A 21781-nucleotide genomic window follows, 5' to 3' on the forward strand; every position below is an offset into this window, starting at 1 on the left:
AATTGGAATGGAATGTGTAGTCACTGACCTAAAACCAAAACTGTTTACTACTGTAATTGAGAAAACAAATGAGAAAAACTTGAATACAGTAGAATAACGTTTTCATGCTATATATGTGCTACAGTATATATGCTCTCTGTTTACTATAGATAAGATAGAGCAAGTTATTTTTCTGTTTATACCAAAGAAATACATTTAACTTTGGTAATACTGTATATTCCTTTTCAGAGTTTATGACTCACAAACATTAAAATATTGGACACAGTGACTCCGTCCAGGTAAAACAGTGAAATTGTTTTTTAAATAACCTAACATACGTAGTGTTACCAAAACTACATAATACTCTTTACCTATTCTGTTTAGTTGTTTTTTTTTCATTTTACACAGTGTATATCAGCCTCGTGGGACAAGACGATACGTATTTGGAATGCTTACAAACAGTCGAAGAAGAAACGCTTACAGAAACTGGAAGAAAAAAGAGATGAGAATTCACGTCATATAGCAAACAAGTTTAGCTAAAAGTATTGAATGGTCTATGGTGTCGAATGCCGTTGAAAGTACCAATAGCAAATTCATTGTTTTCAAAGGCATCCACAATATTATTAGTGAGTTGTAGGAGGGCCATTGCTGAATCGTATCCTTTACGAAAACCGTATAGATTCTCGCACAGAATTTTGTGTTTTTGGATGAAGGAATACGTCCTATCATAAATTATACGTTCAAAGGTTTTAGCAAAAATTGAAAGAACAGAAATAGGAAGGTAATTGTTAATGTTAGATTTGTCTCCAGATTTAAAGATTGGTGTTATTTTGGCATGTTTTAAGATATCGGGAAATACGCCTTTAGAAAGGGACAGATTAAAAATAAAACATAGTGGATTGATTAAATGTTCACATGTGTGTATGACTACTCTAGTAAAAAAGTCATCAAAACCAGAGGCTTTGTTGTTTTTAACCAACAGAGCAAACAGAATTTCTATGTTTTTTCTTAAAACAAATGACAATAAATGATACTTGACTTGACTTAAAAGAATTAATAACAGTAAAGATCTCGGATTGATCAACTGGGGTAAAAAACAATGAATGGGGAACAGAGGTTCAGATAAAAAGTCAGTAAAATTTGTTTGGGTTTGGGGTACTTTGTTGGCAAGGGAAGAACCAATTTGTGCAAAAAAAGTATTAAACGAACTAGAGATGAGAGTTGGACTTATCGTCACAGTTTATGGTTAGGTTGGTTTCGTTTTTTTTAGGGTTATTTAGTAATGAGTTTATAATTTTCCAGGTACCTTTGATATAATTTTCAAAGTGGTCAGCCTTTACTCTCCGAATAATTGTATTGAGTTTGTTACGATATTGCCTGTATTTATGTTTATTCTTGTCTGATGGATTATGTAAATATTTGGCGTATAGTTTGCGTTTGTGTTTAACCGATTTTAGGAGACCATTGCTCATCCATGATTTCAGTTTGCGTTTAGATTTTGGAGGGTGTACAAGAATGAAATGTTTATCATAAAGGCGTTTTAAATTTGATTCAAATGAATTGTAAGGTATGTTAGGATCATCAGATGAAAAAACAGTTTACCATGAAGTGTTGATTAATTCACTTTTAAATGAGATTAAGGTCAGATCACTGATTTTTCTATAGAAGGAAGGTTGTTCTGGTGGGGAATGGGACAAATTATTATAGAATGACGCAATGTTAAAAATGGTTAAGTTGTCAGATTCATCACTATAAAGTATACCATTATGGTTAGGGAAGTTGGTTTGTTTAGTAATAATTTTATCAAGCAGAGTTGCTGTGGAAGATGTGATTCTGGTTTGGCGATGGATAAGAGGTAAGAGTTGCTAAATAAGGAATTAATAAAGTTTTGAGCATGATTATTTGAATCATATTTAAGAAGGTCAATATTAAAATCACCGAGGAGAAAAACAATTTTATTTTGTGAATTAAGAATAATTTCCATTTTATCTAAAAAAGTATTGGGATCTAAGGAAGGTGCTCTGTATATAGTACCAAAAACAATATTTTTCATATATTTATGTTCGTTTTCAGGTTTCATTGAATTGCAGTAGGGAGAAACAAGTTTCTCATTCTATTGGTTTTCCATCTTGGGTACACTAAACGCCCTGACTTACTAAAGACAAGGTAATGATGGAGAGGGTGATACTCATCCGACATAATTACTTGAAATTTTTGACTTATAGCTAGCACTGTTAACAATCTTTAGCGTTCTTATACTATCTTTCTTATTATTCTGTAAGCTGTTTTACTGATTTTCTCTACTGTCTTCATACATTGTTTATCGAGGCTATAAAACCAAGCTATTGCACAAAATGTTAAAACTGATCAAATTACTGATTCGTAAAGCAACACCAAGATTATATTGCAGAACATGAAATTTCTTCATACGTCTTAAAAAATAAAGCCTCTGTTTGCACCTATTGGTAACATATGTTGAATGTTCTTTCCAATAAAGTTTATCATCAATTATTGTACCTAAATATTTATGATATTTTACAATCTTAACCTTATCATTCATAATTATCAGCTCACTGTGGTTTTTGTCAAATTTCCTACAATCAATAATAATCTCTTTTGTTTTCTTGATATTCAACTTCAAGTAATCTTATGCATTGCTGTACCGCAAACCAATAATCCTATTTTTATCATAAAACCATGTGTTCTGTGTTGTTATTAGATTCATTATTTATACATTTATAACCAACACATAGAATTCTTATCTATGGACAATATAAAGAAAAGAAATAGTATTTTCATGCTTTTGGTGGCCATTTTGAATATAATGTGGTTATAGGCAATGTCTAAAAAAATTGTTAAAAATATTTTCAATCTTGCAATGATGTACCAATTTCAAAAATACATAATTTGTTTATATTTTTAAACCTTTATTGTAACATTCGTTCTGAAAACTATACATTTATAGAAAAAAATTATAGTATTGTACAGGTTAAAGGTAAAATAACACAATTTACCTGTTTATGTGTTACTTTGTCCACTATCATCATTCTCTACAAAAACAAAGCATTTAATATTTAATGTATAAACAATCAAAACATTTCAAACATGAATTAGATCATTTTTAAATAATATCCATAACTGGGATGACAAAACCTCCTTAAAATGGATTATGTATAGATATATTACCTTTATTAACTGTCAACATTCCAGAACAATCATATTCTCTATCATGTACTTCTTTAACTTGCACTACACATATGTATTTTCCTGCATCTTTACACTTAACGTTTTTGATTGTAAAATACTTCTTGTCTTTATTCGTATTGTCATATTGATACCGTAATGTTCGTTTAATCGTAACAGGTGGTCCATCACCTTCAACATCCTTATACCACTTGATATTGGATATTTCAGCAGAATTATCAAGAAATGTTATTTCCAATGTAAATTGAACTTTATTCCCCACATACGTAGTAACACTATCAATCTTCAATTTAATAGGAGCTATAAAAAAAACCAGAGAAAGCGACAGTAATATTCATCACCCTATATTAAGATTTCATTTCATATTATTTCATTTTAAAATCATAACATCTTGAGTACTTACTTAACTAATATTTTTTTTAGATTTTTCATTAATTTTTCAATAGGGTTGGTGAAATTCAGTCCAAAAAATATGCAGAATATAGACAATATTTTAGGCCACTATTATTTTTTAAAATAGGAAAATTATCCAACTATTATCCGCTATCAATCCAAAATATGCAGAATTTTTCCAAAATATGTCAACTTGAGGGCGCTATAATAATCCAAAATACGCGAGACTTTCCAAAATACTTCAACTTGAGGCCACTATTAATTTTCTAAAGTAGGAAAATTATCCAACTTAAAACAAATTTTTTATTAATTTTCTACAATAAGAAAGTTAACAATAATGGTTTTTAATTATTATTATTTACTTTTCATCAAGATTTAAGATGATATTATAGTTTGAGGATCATAATAATGTTACATTTAGATCTCTCTCGCTCAACCGAACCATTTCAAACTGTTTTAACTATGGGTATTTTGCCGACGTTTTTGTGTAAAAAAATAATTACTTTACTTCTTCTAACCAATTATTTATATTATTTTAATTACAATACCATATGCTTTTTTAATATTATTATTTTATTATTAAATATCAATTATCATATGAAATAACTATTATGGTAGATTTCAAATTAGGTAACTTGTATTAGATCTTAAGTTTAAATTGAAAGCGATGTTGGTCTGTCGAGCTCGAGAAAAATATCAATTTTGTAGATCACAAAATTCATTTTATTTATTTATATATACTGCACTTGAACCTAGAAGTAAACAAAAAAAATACAAAGATATCAAATTTTAACATTGTGAAGCATCAAATTGAACAATCATTAAAATTGAATCTAAAAATATATATATATAAATATTATGTACAGATAAAAACGATTGTTTAAAGATAAAAAAATAAAAAATTTAAAGTTGCCTGACCGGAGAGCTGTCACAAATGTGTTAAAACTAAATAAAGAATGTTCTCATACCAATGACTATAATTGTACATGCTCTTTTTGTAGCCGGTTTATGCCTCATTAAAACTAGCTACATCTGGCAATGCAATCGTACATCATTCAGACATTATTAATGTATATTATATGCACTGCCTATTGACGGATGCATGTTGGAACATACTTGTTTTTATTCAGTAATAAATGATTACATTGAAAAATAATAATTGGCTACTCTATGGCATTTTATTTACAAAAAATTCTGCCTTCCAATAATTTAATTTATAACTAGAGGGTACTCCGAGAGTACAAACCTCCGCCTACTGTAAAATTCCCCTACATAAAAGTGTAAATAGGCTAACTGCACACCACAAAGTTGTGGATGAGTTTGGTGTAAGGGTTATGTATCCAGCCTCTCACAGTTGAGATCACTGGTTTTTTTTTTTATTATTTTTTTATTTCTTTTTTTTTTGTGGAAATTGATCTTTGACCCTGACCCTTCAAAATTTAACCACAATTATATGATGAGTCATAGATCATTGTGGCTAAGTTTGGTGAGAATCAGATAAAAACTGTGGTCTCTAGGTAGTAAAATAGTTTTTTGTTAGTTGTGACCTTGACCGATGACCTTTCCCCCTCAAAATCGAACTCGTCCGAGCTTTTGGGGCATAGATCATTGTGGCCAAATTTGGTGAGAATCGGATAAAAACTGTGGCCTCCAGGCTGTTCACAGACACAAACACACACACACACAAACATACAGGGGTTAAAATATAACCTCCTTGGCGGAGGTAACTAAAATGTACTTGTTTGTTTTACTCGAAGAAACTTTTTACTCGGGGTACCCGAGTCTAGGACTTACTCATTTTCTCCTACTCTTCTTCCTCCATCTGGACACTATTGAGTAAAAAGTGCGATTTTTAAAGTACTACTCCTCCCTTATTCGTTGTAGTATTGAGCTGGGATTTGGCATGAATATACTACAGGGACATGTCCTCAAAGCTATAGAGCCTGATTTTTAATTTTCAAACCGAATGCAGCCATATAACGTCTCGAAGATGGTACCATATAGCCGTATTTGGTAGGTTATTGATGTGTATGTGACGTCACATCCCGTCTTATGACGTCATTACAGCTTCATTTGCTGTACCCCGAGTATCGCACATTCGTGCTTTTTTAGGTGATCATTTAGAATAAAATGATCACCTATTGTTATTGTATGAAATCTTTATTCTTCTCCTTCTTATTATTTATTTCTCTCTGTACAAATTTGTGTAACAATTATCTCAAAAAGTTAAATGTCAATGATCACAAATTTTTGACATTGTCTTTTAAATACTTTAACTTAGCCATAATAAGCTTTTCAGTGTGATCACTCAACCGTGACGTCATTAATACGCGATTTTGTAAAATCACTCTATCAATCATATCTCCAAAACTCTTTATTACATATCAATGAAATTCACTACATGTAAACTTCAGTTCAAGGGTAAAAATATTAGCAAATAAAAACTTGCGCGTTTCAAGGTCATGCGCGTAAAATTGCGCATTAAAAAATAAAAATGCTCCAAATTAAGTTTTGATCAATTTAGAGCATGAATTAGGCCATTTGCGTGTTTTAAAAAATTACTGCGCAAAAACACGTTTTTGCGCGTGCATACATAGAAAGCGTAAAAAAATACCATTTTTTGTACAAATTGCATTCTACTCATCTTCCTTAGTACATTCACCAAATTTGAGTCCATTCCGACTTAAAATAACGCTATACGAGCACGTTAAAAATGACAAAATGCGCACAATAATTGTACAAAAGTGCTAAAAATGGTAAAAAGTATGGCCTTTTTAAAATGAATATAACTCTTCAGAATGGAAGATGACCCCCAATTTTTTTAACCTAATATGGAAGCCAATAAGTTGTAGATATAAATGTATATACACATTAGACGTACAAAATGGTATGACGTCATCAAATGGCCACTTGAATTATAAAATTAGTAATTTTTATCTTTTTGTGTGGGTTTTCACATTCAATAGAGCGCATCTCCGTTATTTGAACCCGATTTTCGCACAAATTTTAGTATGTGCTTGCTCAATTAATTATCTTTCTCATGAGTTGTCAACATTTTCAATTTGATGCTGTCATCACGCGTAAAAACTTGAATAACCTAGGTCATGTAATTTCAGCTACAACATACATTTGAATATCTTACAGCTCTTCAGAATTAAAGGTGACCTTGAAGATTATAACTTAATATGAAAGCTGATGAAATGTAGATATGAATTCATATAAAAATTAAGCCTATCGGATGTTATCCTATGGCCAGTTGAAGTTAAAACATAGTTTTTAAATTTCTTTAGTCGAAGTTATACAAATTTCAAAGAGCGCGCAATGCGCTTCTACGTGTCAAATTCTCTTCCAATCCTTATATTTATTTGCTCAATTCATTATCTTTCGAAATTGTCATCTTCGAGTTTATTTTGATAATTTCCATCATACCAACAAATTTGAACATGATGTGGGTCCCGTAATATTACCTATGCTACACCTTATATAGATATACAGTATATACTGTATATATTGTATGACACATAAGAGGTACAACTCAGCACTATAAGTGTATATGCATCATGTCATAGGATGGCGTACATCAGCTTTTTACGATCGTATGTTAACGTACGTGCATGTTTAAAAAATGTTAATTTCATTAAAATGATAAAAATGATCACCTATAATTCGTAAAAGTGACGAATTAAATTCTAGTTGTTAATTAATTTATTTAATTAAGAAGCCACAATGTGTGATACACACCACAGCGTTATGTTGTTATATGCGGCTTCTTGGCGTAGTGGTTATCACGTCTGTTTAACACGCAGAAGGTCCCCGGTTCAAGACCGGGCGAAACCTTTTTTTTTTAAACTTTATGGTGAAAAGTACTGTATACGCAATATGATATACAGTATATCTTATTTTTATTAGGTGATCATTTAGAATGAAATCACCTATTGTTATTGTACTTGCATTGAAATATTTTTCTTCTTTCTGTACACTTTTTGTGTAACAAATATCTCAAAAAGTTAAATGTCAATGATTACCGAAATTTCACAATGTCTTTCAAATACTGTAACTTAGTCCTAATAAGCTTTTCAGCGTGATCACTCATCCGTGACGTCATTTATACGCGATTTTGTGAAATCACATTATCAATCATATCTTCATAATTCGTTATCACATATTAGTAAAATTCACTACACGTAAACTTCAGGTCAAGGGTAAAAATATTAGCAAATAAAAATGCACGCGCACGTAGGGTCATGCGCGTGAAATCGCGCGTTAAAATTTAAAAAGCTCAAAATTATGTTTTGATCAATTTAGAGCATGAATTAGGCCATTTGGGTGTTTTAAAAAATTACTGCGCAAAAACACGTTTTTGCGCGTGCGTACCTAGAAAGCGTAAAAAATACCTATTTTTTGTACAAATTGCATTCTACTCATCGTCCTTAGTACATTCACCATATTTGAGTCCATTTCGACTTAAAATAGTGCTTTACGAGCACGTCAAAAATGACAAAATGCGCACATTAATTGTACAAAAGTGCTAAAAATGGTAAAAAATAAGGCCTTTTTAAAATGAATATTACTCTTCAGAATGGAAGGTGACCCCCAATTTTTTTAACTTATTATGGAAGCCAATGAGTTGTAGATATAAATGTGTATACACATTAGACGTACAAAATGGTATGACATCATCATATGGCCACATGAATTTTTAAAATAAGGTTTTTTCCCTTTTGCCATAGAACACTATATTCAACAGAGCGCAACTCGCTTATCTGTGATCGATTTTCTTTTAATTTTTGAAATATTCTACCTCAACCAATTATGTTACTTATGAATTACCAAGATATTCATTTGGATGACGTCATCACGTCTTAAAATTTAAATAACGGTGGTTACGTAATTTCGCCTACAAGGTAAATTTGAATACCTTACAGCTCTTCTGAATTAAAGTTGACCTTGATGTTTATAACTTATTATGAGAGCTAGTGAAATGTAGATATGTATTCATATAAAAAATAAGCCTATCGGATGTTGTGACGTTATCATATGGCCAGTTGAAGTTAAAATGTAGTTTTTTCATCTCTTTCGTAAAAGTTATACAAATTTCAAAGAGCGCGTATTGCGCTTCTACGTGCCAAATTTTCTTCCAATTCTTATATTTATTTGCTCAATTCATTATCTTTCGAAATTGTCATCTTCGAGTTTATTTTGATAATTCCATCATACCAGAAAATAAGAACATGATGTGTGTCCCGTAATTTCACCTATGCTACACTGTATATAGATATACAGTATATACTGTACATCTTGTACATGGCATATAATAGGCACAACTCAGCACTATAAGTGTATAATAGGATGGCATACATCAACATTTTCCGATCGTATGTTAACATACGTACATGTTTTTAAAAAATTAATTTCGGTAAAATGATAAAAATGATCACCTATAATTCGTCAAAGTGACGAATTAAATTCTAGTTATTTTTTTAAATATTTATTTTGTGTAATCGGTAATTATCACTTTTACACATGTGTATCTTGCTTTGTGCTTATATTACCATATTTATTTGTAATTTAAATGGATTAAAAAACTTTGTGTAACCCACATTTTTGGTGTAAGAGGTTTAGTAGTGTAGTGGTTATCAAGTCTGCTTAACACGCAGAAGGTCCCCGGTTCGAGCCCTGGCGAGACCATTTTTCTTAAACTTTAGGGACATGTCCTCAAAGCTACAGAGCCGGATTTTTAAATTTCAAACCGGATGCAGTCATATCACGTCTCGAAGATGGTACCGTATAGCCGTATTTGATGTGTACGTGACGTTACATCCGGTCTTATGACGTCATTACAGCTTCTTTTGCTGTACCCCGAGTATCGCACATTCGTGCTTTTTTGTTAATTAATTTGTTTAATTAAGAAGCCACAATGTGTGACACACACCACAGCGTTATGTAGTTATATGCGGCTTCTTGGCGTAGTGGTTATCACGTCTGCTTAACGCACAGAAGGTTCCCGGTTCGAGCCCGGGCGAAACCTTATTTTCATTATTTTTTTAAATATTTATTTTGTGTAATCGGTAATTATCACTTTTACACATGTTTATCTTGCTTTGTGCTTATTACCATAATAATTTATTTGTAATTTAAATGGATTAAAAAACTTTGTGTAACCCACATTTTTGGTGTAAGAGGTTTCGTAGTGTAGTGGTTATCAAGTCTGCTTAACACGCAGAAGGTCCCCGGTTCGAGCCCTGGCGAGACCATTTTTCTTAAACTTTATGGTGAATTGGCATGAATATACTACATGGACATGTCCTCAAAGCTACAGAGCCGGATTTTTAAATTTTAAACCGGATGCAGCTATATCACGTCTCGAAGATGGTACATAGCCGTATTTCATGTGTATGTGACGTTACATCTGGTCTTATGACGTCATTACAGTTTCTTTGCTGTACCGCACATTTGTGCTTGTTTTAATACATTAAACTGTAATTTTACCTTACACTCTCAATATATTATTGATACATTTGGAAAGGCTCTCGTATTTTGGAAAAAGTTTTCCGCCCTCAAGTTGACGTATTTTGGAAAATTACTAACAGTCCCAAATTGACGTATTTTGGACAAATCACGTATTTTGGAAAATGAATAGCAGTAGCACCCTCAATTTGACGTATTTTGGACAATTCACATATTTTAGATAATTTATAGCGCCGCCATGTTGACATGTTTTGGAAAGACTCACATATTTTGGATTAGTATAGCGCCCTCAAGTTGACGTATTTTGGAAAATTATTAGCGGTTCCAAATTGACGTATTTTGGACAAATCGCGTATTTTGGAAAAGGAATAGCGCCCTTAATTAGACATATTTTGGACAATTCACATATTTTGGATAATTTATAGCGCCCTCAAGTTTACTTATTTTGGAAAGACTCACGCATTTTTGGATTAGTATAGCGCCCTCAAGTTGACGTTTTTTGGTTAAAATTCTGCGTATTTTGGACTGTAGTTCACCAACCCGAATCTAATTTTCTTGAAAAGGTTGTCTACCATACATTATAAAAATTGTTTAGTTTTAAGAAACTTGGATATTAGACAAATCAATAAAAGCAAATGTGTTGCAACTGAATTAAACAAATTTCAAAGATATGTATAGATTTATTACCTTCAACTTTTAACACTCCATAACATGTTATTTCCTGTCCTACTTGCACTTTACACATGTATCTTCCTCCATCTTGAGAAGTTATTTTTTTGATGTTAAGATACCCCTTGGTCTTATCGGGGGACCGATATGCACATTGATAGCGTTTCTTTGGAGGTGACTGTGTTGACGTCAGCAACTTGTACTTTTCACCTTCCACCTTATACCACTCCATCTTGGATATTTTAGCATTTTTTTTAAAATTTGTTAAGATTAGAGATAATTGAACAAAATCCCTTCCTTCATAGGTAGAAATGTCAAGCATATCAATTTTAATAGCATCTCCTATAAAAAATAACAAAAGACAGACATTTTTTTAAATAAAAGTAAAGACGTTCATCACTCAATATTATTATGATCTGTTAGCAAAATGGAGTGTTCCTATTATTTTTATTGAAATAAAAGGTTTCATAGATGGCTTTAATTATCTTTAACTTTAATTTGTTAATAAATACTACACATATCAAAAAACTATGTGTACCATACCGGAAGTACCTTATTATCCAGGAACTTCCCACTGACATTCACATTAAATTTATTCCAGCACGGTATGGGATTGTCATTTCCGGCCAACTACAGGTGCTATTTATCATGAATTTACGTGCTAGAGTACCATTTCCAGTGAACTAAATTTGCTTCGCCACAGGCCCCACCCATTGTTTACAACTTGTTCACATAGTGAGAAAATGACTGGGTTCATGTTCTTTTGAACATGTGTCTCTAGTTTATAGCTTTCAATTTGAGAATAAAATACTGACACTTTTATTTTGTATTCATTCATGTGAAAAACACATATTCTGAGCTGGAACATACAAATATAAATCAGCTTTTATTACTTACCTGAGTCTGAAGATTCAGATCTAGGGAACAAAAAGGAAAATATGTAGAGGGTGTTTAGGAGTGCAATTAAATAAAGATGAAACATTTTATTATATTGGAATACATCAAGTCAAAAGTCATTTTTTGTTTACATTTACAAGAGAATTACTCTTCTAAATTAAAAAAAACAGCTTGTAATGTAATGTTTAGATGATACTAATTTAGTTACTGTAGACTTCTAAGAATATTTTATTAGTACAATCATGGAAATAAATTGCATGAATAATGTTAATATATTGTATATGACAGTAAACTGTAAACTAACAATGAAGAAAACCATTATAAAAATATGAAAAGAGGTAGCAGTGAAGGAACATTATAAGATGTATGGTAACGACAGTAACAGTAAGATTTGGCATCCCTGTGAGAATGATATTTTCTCTCTTAAGGGAATATATATATATTCTAAGGCAAAGGGAAATATATATTCCCGAGAGAAATATATCATTCCCAAGGGGATGTCAAATCTTATATTTCACCGATATAAAAGGCGATATCTGTTATATTTTATAGCCAACAACCAGTAGAATATCTTATGTAAATAAGCCTGCCTAGTTAGCGTTCACCTTACCTTGCGAAGAATAAAGGCAACTAATTACTAATTAATTATTTCTTGGCAATGAAATATTCATTTAAGCCTAGGCCTTGTACATTAACAGAGGAATTTTCATTAATAATTCTACTTTAAGCATAGTTTATTAAAATTTTAATTAAAAATACCACAAACCATTACCTTTCATTTGAGACTGTTTCTAGATAGAACAATAAACAAAGACAAAACATTAACAATTGCTATGCAAGGGCAACAATTAATAACATAACATATGGGAACATTATAGTTTTTAGTAAAATTTCTTTCATAAAAGTATTCAAGATATTAATGGTAAAGTTTACCTTTAGCATTTACACCAGATGTTCCAAATAATGGTTTTCCCTCAGGATCATCATTATGACTCTTTGAAAAAAAAAGAATATTTTAAAAATTGTTTATACTTGCTCACATGATTCATAGAATGAGTCTGACTACGGATTTATTGGACTTTTCATACATTGTATACTGGACCAATGTAAGGCATGTTTATATTCTTTGTTACTCTATGAATAATTTTGAGTAATTTTGCTGACATACCACTTGAACGAAAATATAAGTCACAAATTATAATATTCAATGAAACAAAAAAGAACAATTTCACTTTTCTGTAACATACTTTAGTACTGCTTTTCAAAATGGTCCAGGTAAAAGGTTTAAAAGTAAAGTAATTTAAATTATAAACAAAAACACAATTGTTCTACTTATCATAAATACAACATATCTCTTAATTTCTTTTTCATTGTGACTTCAATCCTCCTAACAAATATTTACTAGCTACTTCATTTTTAAAGATAAAACACGATTTTAATAGAAATCACAAATACTCATAGCCAACCTCCAAACTTGTACCGGCAGCTTCGTCACTTCTAGTAGTACCACTGCTGTAGGATTAATGAAATAATAATATTAAACTACAACAAGGACCTCTGCACCATTACAACCGGTCTTCTTTGTTGGCCATTGAATACTCTTTACTAAAATAACAACTGATTTAGGGTTACCACAATACAAGATAATAAATAATAAATTATTTTCATATTATTATTTTTAATCATAATTTACCCATTTAGGTGTCTTAAATTAAATGTCAGGGCTCGCAGCTTGCTATTAATCATCTTATGAGAAATTATTTTTTAATTGCCCCGGGACATCGGGGAAGTGATTCTATGAGCACCGAATGTTTGTGCAAAATTACATTATGAATTGCAATAAAATGTTTGTACTGCAATGATACTAGAATATTGTAAATCTTAATCAAAATACAGTAATGTAAAGTTACAATGCAGACTAAACTCACCAGCTTCCAAGTTTCTTTTTATCTTTTAATGAAATTAGAAAAACAAAATAAAAAAACAAAATAAAAAAAAAGTATTAATTATCTCTTATCTTAATAAGTTTTTTTTTTGGACCAAAATAACAAACTTAACATTAACCTATCTTCTTCAAATGTTAAAGTGGAGCTACACTCAGACTTTCTCAGCTTATATATATGTTTAAGTATGTTTAATTGAAAGTGATTACATAAAAAAAACAGGGAAAATATGGCAATATTTTCCAAAAACTAATTTCTAAAAAATCGGTCAGAAAATAGTGTTTTTTACTACATTACACTTTTCAGTAATTTAGGGGTTATTAGCTTACAATACTTCGCGAAACGCGTTTTAGTCGCCGGTGAACGCGTTGGTGAAATGTCTTCCCTTTGGTAAATTATGTGTTGAAAAATGGCGAATCAATTTTATACCAGGGAGTCTCCCTGTTTATACACACAATTAATGCAATTTGTTTAGGCCCAAGTAATATTTCCGATAAAAATGTCAGCATAATTTACATGTAACATCATGATTTGCACTGTACAACAACAGCATAATAATCTTAATGAAATTGTGATTTTAAGCTAGGCCTAGCTAAATCGTCTACTCAGCTTAGCTAGCTAGGCTTGAATTCATGTCTAGGCCTATGTATTCATGGGTTCGAAAATGCTTGGTCGTTTCGCCCCATTTATCGTTCCTGGGTTCTCGCACAGTAAGAATTGTGAAACACAAAATCCTCTACAAAACAAGACTGGTATTGCTCAGAATAGTAAAGAATAGTAACGGATCTGGAAGCTTAGGTCTGACTGAAAACTATTCAGACACCCTATTATGGCCCATGGGTAGGCCGAGATTGGGTGGTTGCCAGAACAAACTTCAGTGCTGTAAGGCTATCAGCCTAGCTAGAGGCCAAGCAGCATCGGTGGGGAACAGACGATCGGGACCACGGACGAGCGTTGGGCCCGATCGTCATACCAGTTGGGCCCGATCGTCCAGTGTTTTTAGAACTACGTTGGGCCCGATCGTCTTACCAGTTGGTCCCTGTTGTCTCTCGATTTATGAATAAATGTGATTGATTTTGATTGTTATTATTGTGTTGTTTGTATCCGCGTATTTATTTTTTTTAATTTTCCGAGAATGTTTTGGGCCCGATCGTCTGGGCCCGATCGATGTCTCTGGGTCCGGTCGTCTTTCACCCTTGATGGGCCCGATCGTCTCACGATTTAGGCCCGATCGTCCGTGGTCTCGATCGTCTGATAACTGCATCGATACATAACTAGACTCTAGTAGGCCTAGGCCTAGCTTTATTGAATATATAGCCACGTCTTTCTCAAATCTCGTTAAATTTGACATTTTAGTAATAATCTCATAATCACTTTATTACACTGTGAAACATGATAGGGTCACATCCAGAATGTTTTAATATACTTTTTGCCAGACAATAACAGATCGCCAGCTGCAGTGTGAAAAAACGTCATGAAAAATGTCACGTGATCATACTCCCTAGCAAAATAAAAAACCTAATTGGACCCGAACGGAGGAAAGTGTCTATTTACGCAAAATCTATGTATACGCAATAAAAATACCAGAAATAGAAAGATCTGGAAAAATTACATATAAAAACATTTTACATTTTTTTTTAGTGAAGAAATTAATTTTTTAGGAATATTCAAATATACCCCTCATTTGCATGTAAAAGAATAGGAAATTACAAGGTATCCCCCCAAAACGCAAAAAGGCGTGATTTTCAAGAAATTCGTACTCATTAAAAAAAATATGAAGTATGAGGGATGATACTTTTAAAAAATAGTTAAAATGTATGAAAAATAGCAATTTTCTGGGTGGAGCTCCACTTTAAAGTTTGAAGTATATGCTTTTATTTAATTTTTTTTGGCTTACTTTTGCAGGTGTTTATTTGGTCAACTTTAATTTTGCAGAGACCAGATTTAGCCATATATTTCTTTTATAAAAGTATTCAAGAGAATAATAGCATCATTTTACCGTCTATAGCATCAATATCATCAATTCCAGCAGATGCTTCTGTATGTTTTTTTAATGGTCTGCTAACTGCCTTATTATCTTGTCTTGTCTTTAAAAAAAACCATAAGAAAAAAAAAATATTATTTTCTTATATAAAACCTCAAAATGTAAGGCATGTTATTCTCTGTTGTTGTAAACCTGAATAAAAAAATATGTTACAATTTTTGGAATCATTAGCAAATTATATAAACATTTTCAGGGGGAATTTTATGTAGGGGAATTTTACAGTAGGCGGAGGTTTATACTCTCGGAGTACCCTCTAGTTTCTAATTTAATTAAAACAATATTATAATAGAAATAAAAAATACTATACATAACTAACATCTGAACTTGTATCTCCACCAGTTGTATTACCACTGCTGTTCTCTATCATCTGATACTCTTCACCACTTTTATCACCACTGCTGTAGGGTAGGGAACACAATGCAAGATAAGAATACTAAACTATAAGAACATTGACCACTGCATCTTTCATTCACCACCAACTGATACAGTTCACTATTAACTGATTTAGGGTTACCACAATACAAGATATTAATAATAATAAATTATGTTTATATTATCATTATTATCATTTTATATTTTACCCCTTTAGGTGTCTTTAGTGGATATAATTATATCAAGCTATCTTTCAAACCACTAATAACAAATTAAATGTAAATGTACACATGATCACATATTGTATTAGGTAAAAATAGTCTTAATGCACTTTACACAAGATATCAAAGCACTATTTTTGAAACAGAATGCAGTGGGTAATATTATGTATTGTATATGACAAAAAATGGCAACAAATGAACAAAAGCATTTAATAAATATGGCAAGAGGGTGAAGTTTCAAATATCAGACAGAGAAGGAATATTATACATGGTAAAAGACTGCAACCAACTTTAAGGCTAGCAATAGTAAAATTAAGGTCATTTTCGTATTAACCATGTTTTAAACTTAACTAGTGTATATCAAAGGTATGTAAATGTAAATGTGAAAATGTTTAAACGTATACTCACTCACTATAATTCTTATATTATAAATATATATAAAATATATTATTATTAAAATTATTCTGTTTATGTGATGTTTATTTCTTATGCTATGACGTTATCCAAATTCCTTCACTTGCACTGATGAAGGGCTAGTGTTGCCCGAAAGCTTTGCTAACTTTTCTGGCTGTTTTACTTTATCGTTTTGATTTAGCTTTTCTCTTTTTTATTTTTTGTATCTCCATTGAGATCCAGCCACTGATACCCACAGCATTGTCATTTTTTCATTAATTTACCTTTGGATTTATATAAATCCAAAGGAAAATTACTGAAATAAATCCAAAGGAAAATTACTGAAAAAATGACAATGCTGTGGGTATCAGTGGTAATCAGCCAGAAAAGTTAGCAGAGCTTTCGGGCAACACTAGCCTTTCATCGGTGCATATATATATATATTCAGGTTGAAAGTATATATATATATAAATATAAATCCAAAGGCAAATTACTGAAAATAATGACAAGGGTATCAGTGTCTGAATCTCAATAGAGCTCGCGTACCATCTAGGTCGTGCCCACAGATGGTTCTCGAATACATAGTAATTTCTGCGTAAAAAAACTGGTGATTTCAAATGTACGTACCGCAGGACCATAAAACATTGTCGTTTACAGAAATAAATAAATAGACACAATAATTTATGTAGTCAACCAACATTAGCACCCTTGGAATTACTTCGGAAAGAGAAACTTTTCACAAAATTGTTTAATATATTCTTTATATTAAATTATTCTTTATATTTCTTTACTATCCACTCAGTAACGAAATTTTTTTATAGGCCTATAAATAACATACCACTAAATAGCGTAAAACATTTCCGATTTAAAACTTTGTTAAAACTGTCACTGTCATAGTCGATTCAAATAGTAAAGTACATGTAACGATACACCACTACGACGTTTATATTTTTTGTAATTATTAATTAATACAAACGTTGAGAAGCAACTGTCAGTAATAAAGTATTATATTATTATGTGTTTATAATCTAAAAGTAGGGGCTACCCACACTCACAGTAATAACATTTATTTGTTTATATTATATTTAACAGTACCAACACTCACAATAAGAAATTTGCGATTCAAATGGCGATCAAAAGTGGTTAATACCTATTTACAGTACTGTATAGCATTGTAATTTATGTTTATTCTCCAAGGGCCCATAAATTTACCTATTTGTGTTAAACCATGTAGGTATGCCTCTACCAAATAATTTGGAATGTTCCATTCATCGCAAATCAATACATTTGTATAAATGTATATTAAATCAAAATAGTATTTTTTAAAGAAAATCGGCCTGTCTTCAACATTATGATGCTGTACTCAAGCTGTTCAACCGGTTTTCAGTCATTAAAAACAATCATCGTAGGAGGAGATAGGAAAATGCGAAGCCTCGTATTATTGTCTGCGGGTATTTTTCAAGATGTACATCCATTAGACAGTGTATACCATGATCGGAAAACACCCTATTTGGAGCAAATCGTTGAACCTAAATTCGTTTTAATCGTCAATAACTAATTATCGAACTCAATTTAATTAGTAAACAGGGTTACATCAGGTGGTTAAAATCAGTACCGAAAGTACGAACCAACTTTATATACCATCGTGTAAACATTCTGGAAATAACGCGCGATTTACCAAATTTTGCCCTTACGTAAATTTATATATAGAAGAGTAGAAAACAAAGAAGATAGCAATAATTGAAGATAAAAATTTTGGAATAGAACTAAAAAAACAGCTTAAATGGTGGTTAATATTGAAACTTAAATTTAGGTAGTCTATGGAATAATTTTACCGATCTGGGAGTATGTTCCTAATGTGAAGTCTAATATATAAACACATCAGGCACAGAACATGGATTCTAAACCGCCCGGTGATATACAGAAATTTAATCAACTAATTTGAAACGATAAAGATGAGGAAATCTGTGAGAATGAGAAAAAGTCGCCCCAACCGAGATATATAAATACATATATAAATGTTTAACTTTTTGAAATATAGAATCACATTGGCTTGGCCCATTTAAACAAAAATTATTATTTTATCAAACTTATTAGTGGAACCTTTGGTTTAGTATTAGTGTTATTTATACATATTTGCGCTTTACCCCTTTGCCACTTAATGTAAAATTTCTGGTTTTTGCCACTATGAGAGAACAAGCATGTACACTACAGTATATCATAAGCATTGTTTTTTTTTTCCAGTAAATTTAAGATGAAAAAAGTGAAGTACACTTTCAAAGCTTGAAATAGACAATTTTTAAATACTACAAACCATTACCTTTCATTTGAGACTGTTTCTAGATAGAACAATAAACAAAGACAAAACATTAACAATTGCTATGCAAGGGCAACAATTAATAACATAACATATGGGAACATTATAGTTTTTAGTAAAATTTCTTTCATAAAAGTATTCAAGATATTAATGGTAAAGTTTACCTTTAGCATTTCCACCAGATGTTCCAATTAATGGTTTTCCCTCAGGATCATCATTATGACTCTTTGAAAAAAAAAGAATATTTTAAAAATTGTTTATACTTGCTCACATGATTCATAGAATGAGTCTGACTACGGATTTATTGGACTTTTCATACATTGTATACTGGACCAATGTAAGGCATGTTTATATTCTTTGTTACTCTATGAATAATTTTGAGTAATTTTGCTGACATACCACTTGAACGAAAATATAAGTCACAAATTATAATATTCAATGAAACAAAAAAGAACAATTTCACTTTTCTGTAACATACTTTAGTACTGCTTTTCAAAATGGTCCAGGTAAAAGGTTTAAAAGTAAAGTAATTTAAATTATAAACAAAAACACAATTGTTCTACTTATCATAAATACAACATATCTCTTAATTTCTTTTTCATTGTGACTTCAATCCTCCTAACAAATATTTACTAGCTACTTCATTTTTAAAGATAAAACACGATTTTAATAGAAATCACAAATACTCATAGCCAACCTCCAAACTTGTACCGGCAGCTTCGTCACTTCTAGTAGTACCACTGCTGTAGGATTAATGAAATAATAATATTAAACTACAACAAGGACCTCTGCACCATTACAACCGGTCTTCTTTGTTGGCCATTGAATACTCTTTACTAAAATAACAACTGATTTAGGGTTACCACAATACAAGATAATAATAATAAATTATTTTCATATTATTATTTTTTTTCATCATATTTTACCGCTTTAGGTGTCTTTGCTGCAAATAATTATATCAAATCACTAATAGCAAATTAAATGTCAGGGCTCGCACTTGCTATTAATCATCTTATGAGAAATTATTTTTTAATTGCCCCGAGACATCGGGGAAGTGATTCTATGAGCACCGAATGTTTGTGCAAAATTACATTATGAATTGCAATAAAATGTTTGTACTGCAATGATACTAGAATATTGTAAATCTTTATCAAAATACAGTACAATGATACAATACAACAATAAGTTACAATGCAGACTAAACTCACCAGCTTCCAAGTTTCTTTTTATCTTTTAATGAAATTAGAAACACAAAATAAAAAAACAAATTAAAAAAAAGTATTAACTATCTATTATATACTATGAAATAAAAGTTTTTTTTCCTGGACACAAATAACAAACTTAACATTAACCTATCTTCTTCAAAATGTTAACATTTTGAAGTATACGCTTTTACTTTTTTTTTTTTGCTTACTTTTGCAGGTATTTATTTAGTCAACTAAACATAAAAAAAAAAGAGATGAATCTTTTATATACTATGAAATAAAAGTCAATTTAATTAGTTCATATATTTACAACTACAGATAAGCAAGAAGTACAATACAAATGTCTTTTAGGTTTGAACAGGCTAATGTAACATTTAAGAAAGAAAGTAAACAGGAATTATGTTTATAATGTAAATGCTATACTTTACTGATGAAAAAGAAGACAAATTTAGATAATACTTACAAACAAGAAGAAACAGAAACCATGCAGTGATCAATACAAATACAACAATCACCACAATAATAATCAGGACGGTGGTGTACGATGATCCTGAACCTCCTGCAACAGGTATAAGAAATTATTATTACAAAATAGTTTATAAAAAAAAACATTTTAAACTAGATATGAACTCGTCACTTTGACAAGTTAGTTATCCTCACGACAAACGACACGTGCATGTCATATATGGGAAAATTGCACACAGAAAAATATTATGGAATTATGACCTGAACTGAAGAATATGATATGTTGTTAGTGCTAAATTCTGTCTATTTTGTGTCATATACACAGTATAATCTGCATACATATTACATACAGTGTAGAATACTTGAAATTACGGGACCCGCCATTTATTCCAATTTTTAACATGGTGACGATGTCAAAATGAAACACGAAGATAGGAATTTCGGCAAATATCAACATAATATTATGTAGAAGAAATTTTAATACATAAAATATAGATGTGCGCTCTTTTAAATGTAAATGGATCTACAATCCAATAGCTTCCAGAAAACGTTTTAATCATTCATGATTATCACTTTCTATTCTGACGAGCTATAACAGATTGAAATTTACTGTAAAGATGAAAATAGGTGATTCACATTACCTAAATTTTTAGACATGAATGACGTCATAAAAATTAAAATATGTTTAACTCATGCAAAAGATAGTTGATTAACCTAGACAATATTAAAATCTGGGAGAAATGAAAAACGGATAAGCGAGATGCGCTGTATTGAATGTTATGAGCAATAACGAAAAAGACAAAAATTCTATATTTTACATTTAGAGTGGCCATACAATGACGTCACAACATCCGAGAAGTAAAAATTCTGCATGAATTCATATCTGCTTACATAAAAGCATTTGATACGGTAAACCATCACATATTATTGAGTAAATTAAGATTATATGGACGTAATTATACAATACAGTGGTTTAAAAGCTACCTTTCTGAAAGATCCCAATTCACAAATGTCAATGATATGTTATCTGAACGTACGGTCATCAAATGCGGGGTCCCCCAGGGTTCAGTCGTCAGCCCTTTGGCTTTCCTTATATATACATAAATGATATGCCACATGTTGTTAACAAGTGTAAACTTAGTATGTATGCAGACGACACTATTGTATATTATGCATCAGAAAATGAAAATGAAATTTATCAAACAATAAAC

At 31.1% G+C, this 21781-nt stretch overlaps 2 protein-coding genes and 2 non-coding genes across 4 annotated transcripts in view; 2 read left to right on the top strand and 2 right to left on the bottom strand.

Annotated features, from left to right (window-relative positions):
- LOC144849758 (uncharacterized) lies at nucleotides 1-19124 on the bottom strand. Its single transcript, XM_078706795.1, has 12 exons — nucleotides 19065-19124; nucleotides 15914-15995; nucleotides 15553-15640; nucleotides 13539-13560; nucleotides 13077-13122; nucleotides 12544-12604; nucleotides 12383-12401; nucleotides 11611-11630; nucleotides 10732-11055; nucleotides 3166-3483; nucleotides 2994-3029; nucleotides 1-465 (listed from the first exon to the last, which is right to left on the bottom strand). The coding sequence occupies exons 2-11, from the start codon at nucleotides 15962-15964 to the stop codon at nucleotides 2998-3000; spliced, it is 981 nt and encodes a 326-aa protein (XP_078562921.1). The 5' UTR covers nucleotides 15965-15995; nucleotides 19065-19124; the 3' UTR covers nucleotides 1-465; nucleotides 2994-2997.
- Trnav-aac (transfer RNA valine (anticodon AAC)) lies at nucleotides 9192-9264 on the top strand. Its single transcript has one exon. It is a non-coding gene; the product is annotated as a tRNA-Val (tRNA).
- On the top strand, nucleotides 9758-9830 carry Trnav-aac (transfer RNA valine (anticodon AAC)). Its single transcript has one exon. It is a non-coding gene; the product is annotated as a tRNA-Val (tRNA).
- Nucleotides 18900-21781, bottom strand: part of LOC144851048 (hemicentin-1-like) — a 14293-nt gene continuing 11411 nt past the window's right edge. Inside the window, exons 7-11 of the mRNA XM_078708570.1 lie at nucleotides 20569-20664; nucleotides 20109-20130; nucleotides 19598-19643; nucleotides 19065-19125; nucleotides 18900-18922 (exon numbers count right to left, since the gene is read on the bottom strand). Of these exons, the coding sequence (XP_078564696.1) occupies nucleotides 18900-18922; nucleotides 19065-19125; nucleotides 19598-19643; nucleotides 20109-20130; nucleotides 20569-20664 (248 nt within the window). The remainder of the gene's footprint in view (nucleotides 18923-19064; nucleotides 19126-19597; nucleotides 19644-20108; nucleotides 20131-20568; nucleotides 20665-21781) is intronic.

This window comes from Antedon bifida, chromosome 8 (genome assembly GCF_963402885.1).
Source record: "Antedon bifida chromosome 8, ecAntBifi1.1, whole genome shotgun sequence".
NCBI lineage: Eukaryota > Metazoa > Echinodermata > Crinoidea > Comatulida > Antedonidae > Antedon > Antedon bifida.